This window comes from Ranitomeya imitator, chromosome 3, assembly GCF_032444005.1.
Source record: "Ranitomeya imitator isolate aRanImi1 chromosome 3, aRanImi1.pri, whole genome shotgun sequence".
In the NCBI taxonomy this organism is placed as follows: Eukaryota; Metazoa; Chordata; class Amphibia; order Anura; family Dendrobatidae; genus Ranitomeya; species Ranitomeya imitator.
Genome location: NC_091284.1, coordinates 94,469,988 through 94,481,147, shown reverse-complemented (window position 1 = coordinate 94,481,147; position 11,160 = coordinate 94,469,988). Strand labels below are relative to the sequence as shown.

Here is an 11,160-nt window from a genome sequence, read left to right as displayed (position 1 = left end):
ACTTTTGAGCGGACGGCATTGAGAGAGAAGTGGCCGAAGGCACGATGGGCCGATTTGATTGCCCCGTTTCTCTCCGGCGAGGCCCAAAAAGCTTACCATGATTTGGACCCGGAGGTCGCTCAGGACTTTGAGAAGCTGAAAGCTGAGATCCTGGCCCGGCTGGGTGTGACAACGGCTGTCCGTGCACAGAGGGTACATCAGTGGACATACCAGCAAGATAAACCAGCGCGGTCTCAGATGTTCGACCTGATCTACTTGACAAAGAAATGGCTGCAACCCGAGGTACTGACAATACCCGAAATAATCCAGCGGGTTGTCCTGGACAAGTACCTGAGAGTACTACCCCCAGCGCTGAAAAGGTGGGTAAGCCAAGGAAATCCCACGACAGCGGATCAACTTGTGGAGTTGGTCGAGCGTTATTCCGTGGCAGAAGGACTTCCCGACGACACCGCCAAACCCCGGACTGTGCCTCCTCCTCGTGGAACCGGTAAGACTGTTCCAGGGACCACGGGTGAAGGAAAATCGCTTAAAACTGTGGGGGAGGAGTCCGGGACTGCTCGCACTCCGAGACCAAGAGTATTGGACGGTGGTCTCAGTAGGGGACCTGTTAGGTGTTTCCGCTGCCATGAGAAGGGTCATGTTTCTGCGAACTGTCCTGTTACCGCTGAACCCATGCAGTGCGACGTTATAGACTCTAGAAAACGCATGTCTTTGGTTACACAGCTAGTGAGTGTGAATGCGGGTCAAAATGATACAGTGAAACACCTGTGTGAATTATCTGTTGATGGGAAAAATGTTGTGGCATTACTAGACTCTGGAAGTGTGGTGACTCTGGTGAAAGCTAGTCTGGTGGCACTTCCGTCTGGTCCGTCTGACAAGTTTTCTGTGACGTGTGTGCATGGTGACACCCACTCGTACTTAACAGCGGTCATATGGATTTCTACTCCCTATGGGTCAGTGCAGCACAAAGTGGGACTCGTTCCCGCATTGTTACATGATGTAATCCTGGGCAGGGATTTTCCCTATTTCTGGCAGTTGTGGGAGAATCAGTTACTCCTTCACGGTAGCTGTACCCGTGAATCTTCTCCCATGCCATCTGGAGGTCCCGAGTCCCTAGAGGAGACCCCACAGGAAGATGTTGCTGGGGAGGTTAGTGAATCTAACCTTCAGTACCCCTTCTCCGTCATGGCGGGGGAAACAGAGGAAACTGAGGAACCTCAGCGAGAGGCGGAGGCAGACAGCCATCCGGCACCCTGCCTGCCAGATTTGGGAGTCCAGGTGGATGACTTCCACAGCGAGCAAATGAAAGATCCTACCCTGACTCCGGCTAGGAAAAATGTAAAAATGATAGATGGGGTACCCGTAGAACCTGACACTAGGCTAGCGTACCCGTATATGGTTCTTGAAAATGATTTGCTCTACCAGGTAGAAAAAAAAGGGGAAGACACAGTGCAACGGTTAGTGGTACCCAAACCTTATCGGCGGAAGGTACTGGATTTGGCCCACGGACATATAATGGGGGGACATCTGGGGGTACAGAAAACCACAGAAAGGATATTGCATTGTTTTGTGTGGCCTGGAATACATTGTGATGTGCGTAACTATTGTGAGTCCTGTCCAGAGTGCCAAATCGCGGCCCCTAAATCTCAGTTCCGTAGCCCTTTGGTACCCCTTCCTATCATCGGGGTCCCTTTTGAGAGAATTGGGATGGATTTGGTTGGGCCCCTTCCCCGATCCGCACGTGGGCACCAACATATCCTCGTCATCGTGGACTATGCCACTCGTTACCCGGAAGCTGTCCCTTTGCGTAACACAGCTACCAAGACGATCGCCAAGGAATTGGTACAAGTGTTTAGTCGGGTGGGAATTCCAAAACAGATACTCACCGACCAGGGGACTCCCTTTATGTCGAGGGTAATGAAGGAGCTCTGCAGGCTCTTACAAATAGACCCGTTGCGTACGTCTGTCTATCACCCTCAAACAGATGGCCTGGTTGAGCGCTTCAACAAAACCTTAAAACAGATGCTCCGGAAGGCGATAGACAAAGATGGGAAGAACTGGGATTACTTGTTACCCTATTTGCTGTTTGCCATTAGGGAAGTTCCCCAGTCTTCCACAGGATTTTCGCCTTTCGAACTGTTGTACGCCCGTCGTCCCCGGGGACTGCTGGACGTCGCAAAAGAAACCTGGGAAGGTCAAGTCACTCCCTTTAAAACGGTGATCGACCATGTAACACAAATGCAGGATCGTATTGCCGCTGTCATGCCCATTGTTAGGGACCATATGTTACAGGCCCAGGGAGCCCAGAGGCAAAGTTATGATAGAGGCGCTAAGGTCCGTACATTTGCACCCGGCGATAGGGTGTTGGTCCTAATCCCTACGGTGGATAGTAAATTCCTGGCGAAATGGCAGGGCCCATTTGAGGTCCGAGAAAGAGTTGGTGAAGTGAACTATAAAGTGTACCAGCCGGGTAAGAGAAAACCGGAACAGATTTATCATGTGAATCTGATAAAATCCTGGAAAGACCGCTCTGCCCTAACGGCGGATCTGCCCCGTCCGGTTTGTTCACCTACTGTACCAGAGGTGCAGGTTGCTGAGACTCTCTCAGAACGACAAAAATCTGAGGTTAAGCAATTTTTGTTACAGAACCGACAGTTTTTCTCCGAAAAACCTGGCCGGACGAAGTTGGTGAAACATGAGATTGTCACAGAGCCTGGCGTCACTGTTCATGTGAAGCCCTACCGGATTCCGGAAGCCCGCCGTGAAGCCGTCTCCCGGGAAGTGATGGCAATGTTGGACTTAGGAGTCATTGAGGAGTCACACAGTGCCTGGTCCAGTCCAATTGTGTTGATACCTAAACCGGATGGCTCCATCCGGTTTTGTAATGACTTTAGGAAACTGAATGCAGTTTCTAAATTTGATGCGTACCCTATGCCCCGGGTCGATGAGTTGATCGACCGGCTTGGTAAAGCCCGATACATTACGACCCTGGATTTAACAAAGGGGTACTGGCAGATTCCTCTGGCCGAGGCGGCCAGAGAGAAGACGGCATTTGCTACACCGGAAGGTCTGTTCCAGTATGTCTATATGCCGTTTGGACTTCACGGAGCTCCCGCAACGTTCCAGAGATTGATGGATCGAGTCTTGAGGCCTCACAGACAGTACGCTTATGCCTACCTGGATGACATCGTAATTTACAGCATGGACTGGGAAACTCATCTCCAGAAGGTACAAGCCGTGATTGATGACCTGCGAGATGCAGGTTTAACGGCAAACCCCAAGAAATGCCACATCGGGCTTGAAGAAGCCCGATACTTGGGCTACGTGATTGGCCGAGGAGTGGTTAAACCCCAGATCGACAAAATACAGGCAATTCAGGGCTGGCCACAACCAGTGAACAAGAAACAAGTGCAGGCTTTCCTGGGGATTGCCGGCTATTATCGCCGGTTCATACCCAATTTTGCAGCCATGGCTACTCCCTTGACGGATCTTACCAAGGGGAAGGGTTCCGTCATGGTAAAATGGACCTCAGCTGCTGAAGAGGCCTTCCACAGCCTGAAACGGGCTTTGTGCTCTCAGCCCGTACTAGTGACTCCTGATTTCAGCAGCGAGTTTGTGGTACAAACTGATGCCTCTGATACTGGTGTCGGAGCTGTACTTTCCCAGGTGAGGGACGGAGTCGAACACCCGGTCCTCTATCTCAGTCGGAAACTGAATGTACATGAGCAGAGGTATGCCGTGGTTGAAAAAGAGTGCCTAGCCATTAAATGGGCTCTCGACTCCCTCAAGTATTACCTGGCTGGTAGGAAGTTTAGGCTGGTCACAGACCATGCCCCTCTCAAGTGGATGCACCTCCACAAGGACCGTAATAGTCGGGTAACCAGGTGGTTCCTTGCCCTGCAGGCTTACTCTTTTACGGTGGAGCACCGACCTGGGGTGCAGATGGGGAACGCCGATGCCCTATCCCGAGTGCACTGTTTCAAAAGTGTTCTTGCTCGACCGGAGTGGTCTGAGCAAGGGGGGGGGATATGTAAGACTCATGCTGGTGTGGTAGATGGAGGCAGGTATATCTCGCCCAGGTGTTTGTCCTATGTGAATTAGGCCACTCAGTATCTTCAGGGTGCTAATGGGTTAATGATTGCAGGAATAAAAGATGACCAGCTGGGTGTTTCCAGTGTCTGCCTGGGGCACACAGATTGCCTGCCTGTGTGAGACAAACGTGAGTGAAGAGCTTTGCTCAAGATCTGTATGATGTTAGCTGGGTGGGAGAAGCCCCCCCAGTTGTTGAGATAGCAACGTTTTTGTTTAGTTAGTGCCGGACAGGCTAGGGTTTATTTTTATGTTTTGCTTTTTGTGTTGCTTTCACGTTAATAAATCTGACCTGAGGTCAGCCTGCTCAGAAACCTGCTGTACGCCTCAGATTCAATGCACAAACCACGTGTCCTTTGACCCCAGCAAAGGCGATCCCAGAGTGTTTTGTCACATTACCCTGGTTACCAGCGTAAAAGTAAAAAAACAAACACTACATACTTACCTACCGCTGTCTGTCCCCGGCGCTGTGTTTCTCTGCACTCCTCCTGCACTGACTGTGAGCACAGCGGCCGGAAAGCAGAGCGGTGACGTCACCGCTCTGCTTTCCGGCTGACCGACGCTCACAGCCAGTGCAGGAGGAGTGCAGAGAAGCTGAGCGCCGGGGACAGACAGCGGTAGGTAAGTATGTAGTGTTTGTTTTTTTACTTTTATGCAGGTAACCAGGGTAAACATCGGGTTACTAAGCGCGGCCCTGCGCTTAGTAACCCGATGTTTACCCTGGTTACCAGTGAAGACATCGCTGGATCGGTGTCACACACGCCGATCCAGCAATGTCAGCGGGAAGTCCAGCGACGAAATAAAGTTCTGGACTTTCCTCAGCGACCAACGATCTCCCAGTAGGGGCCTGATCGTTGGTCGCTGTCACACAGAACGATTTCCTTAACGATATCGTTGCTACGTCACAAAAAGCAACGATATCGTTAACGATATCGTTATGTGTGAAGGTACCTTAGGGAGGCTGTGATGATTAGGTGGTAGTGATGACGTTTCTACTCGTAACTGCTTTTCCAGATTTGCGTCAGTCTGAAGCGCAGGTGACGCTTTGCGATGAATTTTGAAAAGAACTTGCAGCAGTAAATTCTGAACAAAAAGGCAGATTACACTGCAGGTCTCCTCACAGGGGGAAATTCATTGCTGCTCATGTAACATTTATAGAACTCAGGCAGTGAGAGATCTGCAGCATACATCACATAGGAGACACTGAGACTGCCGTATACACATCAGATAGGAGACACCAAGACTGCTGTACATACATCACATAGGAAACATTGTGGCTGTAGCATGTACATCACAGGAGACCCTGGGGCACATACATCACAGGAGACCCTGGGGGCACATACATCACAGGAGACCCTGGGGGCACATACATCACAGGAGGCCCTGGGGGCACATACATCACAGGAGGCCCTGGGGGCACATACATCACAGGAGACCCTGGGGGCACATACATCACAGGAGGCCCTGGGGGCACATACATCACAGGAGGCCCTGGGGGCATATACATCACAGGAAGCCCTGGGGGCACATACATCACAGGAGGCCCTGGGGGCATATACATCACAGGAGACCCTGGGGGCACATACATCACAGGAGACCCTGGGGGCACATACATCACAGGAGACCCTGGGGGCACATACATCACAGGAGGCCCTGGGGGCACATACATCACAGGAAGCCCTGGGGGCACATACATCACAGGAGGCCCTGGGGGCATATACATCACAGGAGACCCTGGGGGCACATACATCACAGGAGATCCTGGGGACATACATCACAGGAGACCCTGGGGGCAAATACATCACAGGAGACCCTGGGGGCACATACATCACAGGAGATCCTGGGGACATACATCACAGGAGACCCTGGGGGCAAATACATCACAGGAGACCCTGGGGGCAAATACATCACAGGAGACCCTGGGGACATACATCATCGGAGACCCTGGGGGGCACATACATCACAGGAGACTCTGGGGGCACATACATCACACAAGCCAGAGACACATAAATCACAGGAGACATCGGGGGCACATACATCACAGGAATGGCTGGCGATGGGAGCCTATATACATCAAAAGAAGGGCTGGGGGCCTATATGCATCACAGGAAGGGCAGGGGCTTCCACTGCTCTTGTCAGTGGAACTGGAACACGCTAACTCCAAAATATATGCCTTTTACAGTCCAATAGTTCATAATGCACCCCTTGCTGTGTCTATGACAGAAGCTGCTTTGGAGGTGGAAGCGGTTCCCTCACCTCTTGGGCCCCTGTTCGGCTGCACAGGTGGCATCAATAATATGTCCACCGCTGCATACGTCCAAGACCTCCTCAAACACTAAGGCTTTATTGACACATCAGTATTTTTGATCAGTATTTGTATGACAATGCAAGATGTCTCCATCTTTCCATTAGAGTTTTTCTCTGTAAGTTCTACTCCTGGTTTTGCCCTACAAACACTGATGCAAAATACTTTTATGTGAATAAGCCCTAAGTTTGTTACCTTCCCCTGCAAGCCTTAGTATAAATTATCATTTCAGCGACCTAGTTGGCTTCAGAGCTGCCCTTGCAAGCGCTAAAGCAAAGAGCTTACAAGCATGCTCTCCTAGCCATGGAAACCGGCCACCTCTGCAGACGGCAGAGGGGACTGGTAACCTAGGGAACGATCAGTAAACTACATTTAAAAATCCCTCTATTTTTGAGAATGGAGACTATTTTCTATAGGAGGTAAATAGCAAAGTTTTTTTGTTTTTGCACATACTTTGCACTTTTACACATGTAACAAAATTAAACAACCTATTTAAAGGGTTAAAACACATGACAATAATGAGGGTTTTTTCTGATTATCACTTACTTATATTTCAAGCTTTTTAACAGTTCAGGAGGAGAACTGAAGTAGAAGTCTTAATTCAGTCATCACACGTAGGAATCCTGCTAACAATGAGTGAGAATTTGCCAGAAGTCCTTATAGTATATAATATTCTATTAGGAAATCATAATCTCAGTATATAGGTACCGTATATACAGGCAGTTTAATATCTTTTAGAAGATTATTCCTGGAAACATGGCCGCTTCTCCTTAATTGTGCTTTTACAGGAACCTGAAGCCGAGAACAGATTATCTTTGGGATCAGGTAGCACAATAACAAGAGCATCTTATCGCGGAGCAATCAGTACGACAGCTCTGACCCACTATTGGCAGCGTATTATCAGCAAGATAAAATAACAGACAGATGTCTTTTCCCAAACTTTTCTTTTATTAAAAAGATGTTGTTACTTGGAATTTTATTACATAGATGGGATCTCTCAGACTCTGTTCAGAAAATCTTAACCAGCTCACTGCCATAGAGACAAAAATGCTGAACAATGGGCTTAGTGTAGCCGGGGTGAGAGATACTGAATGGTGAATGACAAGACCTTATCATTATTATTATTGCTGAAATTGTAATTATATTATTAAATAACAGCCAATAAAGACTAAGAGACAAATTAGAGGGAACCTGTCATGTCCTTTGTAGCATGTGAAGTGTCCCCAGTGCGTTGTTAGTAATACAATGTGTATCAACACTTTTTTTTCATTTAAATTACAGCTGTAATACTTTAAAAAACACTTTTTATAGTACTATCTTACATGCTCGTTTAGTCATCAGAGTGTGCTTCATCGTGTTCAGTCAGGCTTGTCCCACCCACGCAATTTGAATTGTTCACGGGATTGCGCCGACTTCACTGTATATCCTGCACTTGCGCAGTAAGTTGATGACCCGCGCTTGCACATTGTCCATCAGCGATCCGCACATGCGCCATGACTAGTATCTCCCCACTCAGTCAGTGATGCTGAGAACTAAAACTAGCTTCAGTACGCACAACGACTCGGCATGGATTGCCGCTGGACAATACGCAAGCAACATTCTGCTGCGCAAGCACAGGATATACAGTGACGTGGGCAGAGACAAGCCTGACTGAATGCGATGAAGCACAACCCTAAAGACTAAACAAGCAGGTAAGATATTACTATATAAAGTGTTCTTTTAAGAAGGATTACAGCTGCGATTTTAATGGGAAAAATGTGTTAGTGATGCACATTGCATCACTAACAACGCACTGGGGAAACTTCACATGCTACAAAGGACATAACAGGTTCCCTTTAAGCTCTTTAGGTGACCATCACAAACTTTGACCCCTCACTTTGGTGTTTGGTGTTTTAGATTAAAGATCTATAATCAGGAGAGGTAAGAATAGTTTATATATTGATGACTTTTGCAATCATCAATATATAATCCTTTGCAACCACTTTATTGCCTGTACAAATGTGCTAGAATGCATCAGTATCTCTATACACATACAAGACATATCAGTGCTCCTGTAATAACATGCTAGGCACTTTGCTTTGTAAAACGGACACCCACAAAGCGTACTAGTTTCATCTCCATAGTATTCCAAGTATGCCAGCCCCAGTTCCTACCAAGAACACTTTCAAAGTAGGCAACATATGGAAGGAATTATAGATGGCCATAACACCTTACAAAGCTGCTTCCGTCCAACCCAAACACATGCATGTTGAGTTCTGCTGAAAATGCATGTGTTCTCAATGGAGACAGAAGATTAAGCCACTGCTAGACTTCTCTGCTGGCGGTTCTTCTGCAATGAGAACAAAGAATCAGACATGTTGGAATCCAACATGCTCTTTGTCTACCGTGACATATTCTATCAGTGTAGAGTTTGGACACCCCTCATACACATTAGAAGGCAGAGGGGTTGGCCAACATTCATCTGTTAAGTATGGCCACCTTATATCTGTTACACACCTGTCCCAGGATCTGCTCCCTTCACTTTGGTCCACAGCCTTCTGTTGTGCTCCACACCCGCCTTTGCAGGTTCCTGGCGTTAGTCATAATCTCCCTATGCCCATCAGGACACACACCTGTGTCTTCAGATTGTTATTCAAGACTTTAGTTTGTTGCTCTCCTCTTGTACACACTAGGTTACTTGCTTCTATCTCTGCTGCCCTACTGACTTTGCTGCATCCATCCTGCTGTTTCCAAAATTCCTGAGGGTGTCTTGTCCTTTTTCTCATCCTGCCAGCTGCATGACACTCCTAGCCCATGTACCCACCCTGACTTGGGGGCTTAGTGGGTACACTCCACCAGATGTGCCATAATAATAGTGTTATGACTAAACCTACACGATCACATGGGTAAAGTATGAATGAGGAGAGACACAACACCTGAGCTCAAAAGTTTCCTGTTCAGACTAGGAAAGTCCCTGATCTGGCCCTGATTTGTCCGTGACGGACCACGGTGATGGCACCCTAAAATTACAAAATTGTGCCCCCACTCAGCATCGACTCACCCTGAATGTCCTTAACTGCACATTCTTTATAGATAATATGCAACACCAAAGTAATAATAGCTATAGAAAAAAATACACACAAATTATAATTTTCTAGCTAGGGAGCTGGACTGCCAAACACCATCAACCTTGCAGCAAAGAAGGCAGGTGCAAGGTGAGTATACATAGACCCTCCCAAGCTGTGATAGGACAGAGAACCAAATAGGGAAATGAGAAACACCTGAATAGAAGCAAAGAAAGCATAGAAAAGAAAGAAAGAAGCATCAACAGTTGGACAGAGACAAACAGAAGCATCAACAATTGGACAGAGACAAACAGGCTGTGGCTCAGCAGGAATGGGGAAACAGACCACGCAGCAAAAGGTGACCGGAACGAGTCCTGAATCTGAGGCATGATAACTGCAGAATGAATATAGTCCAACCACATGAATGGCTAAGGTGTTATTGTCCAGACTAAGGGATGCACACAGTAAACCAGACTGATAGGTGAATAATAATTGTTAGGAGTAAAAGGCAAAGAAGGGGAATTCATCAAGACTGGAGTTTCAGTCCATAGTCCCGTAGAGTAAAATATGCCAAATTCATTTAGAAAGTCTCTTAATAAATTTGATTCATATTTTAGCTAACGTATGCACCCCTGTCAGAAAATGAATTCCAGTAATGGAATCTCTCAGGCTATGGCCATCTAACCTCTTTTATAAAAAAAATTGGCGTAGGTGGCATAAAATTGGCTAATGCTCGTTATCCATCTCCAAACTCTTCTTTCAATTTGTATATTTAAAAATGCTCAAGTGTTGAAGTAAAAGGTCACAACACGATTCATCTTGTCATATTCACTTCCTTTTTATTCACATTTGGTTTGGTGCTGGCACAGAGACCAGGGTTGGTGACTGTGTGTTCTGCATTTTCTGGCTGAGTTCCATCAATGAAAGGCAGGTGAAAGCCCAATTATAGAGATGTTCTGCTGGAATGGAGCCGTGTCTCCAGACTGCTCCTCTGGGAATACCTGAAAGATATCAGTTACGAATATTAAAGGGAAGGTACCGCGTTTGTAGATCATTAATAAATCAATGTAATGTAACAAAACATGCTGTTATAACCAAGTTTTGATTGCATTTGAAACATATTTCATGTGCTATAGGAGTTTAAAGAAGGCACTGGAGGCTGACATCTTGCTTTCACAGTAGCAGCACGACACTTTCAGTGTCATCATATGGCACCCCATGGTCATAGGAGATAAGACGGACACTGACCCTATCTATTGTAATAGAACTGTCACTGCTGTGAACTAGGCACGCCTCTGTGGGCTGTACAATTCACACTAGTGGGAGTGTTCTGCCATATTCATGGAGCCCTCGGCTGTCAACTGTGCTCCATTCTTGTCTCATGTCATTAGGATCTGCTAACATAAGCAGTACTGCTTCCAGCAGAACAAATCATAGATTGACTGGAGTAAAATGAGAGAAAAGCTGGGGCTGAGTATCAGAGACTGCAAAGACATCGAGGAACTTGTGGAGCGGGGTGAGATACATGTAGTCTGGGTGAGAGAGTCATACGAAGACTGATGGGAGAGAGAGAGACAGTAACTACTGGTGATAGCAGATCACAGGGCAGTCACCAACAAAATGGGAGGGAAATGGTGATGTAAGCAGTTACTGCCCCAATTTTCCAACCAACAGTAAACCTGGGAAGTCTTACTATAGCTGCTTGAGGTCTAAAACAGAAAA

The 11,160-nt window shown here is 47.2% G+C and overlaps 1 protein-coding gene across 1 annotated transcript in view; it reads right to left on the bottom strand.

Annotated features, from left to right (window-relative positions):
• Nucleotides 1-7,321: 7,321 nt before the first annotated feature.
• Nucleotides 7,322-11,160, bottom strand: part of EFCAB5 (EF-hand calcium binding domain 5) — a 93,130-nt gene continuing 89,291 nt past the window's right edge. The window contains exon 21 of the mRNA XM_069761160.1: nt 7,322-10,439. Coding sequence (XP_069617261.1) covers nt 10,282-10,439 — 158 coding nt within the window. The 3' untranslated portion in view covers nt 7,322-10,281. The remainder of the gene's footprint in view (nt 10,440-11,160) is intronic.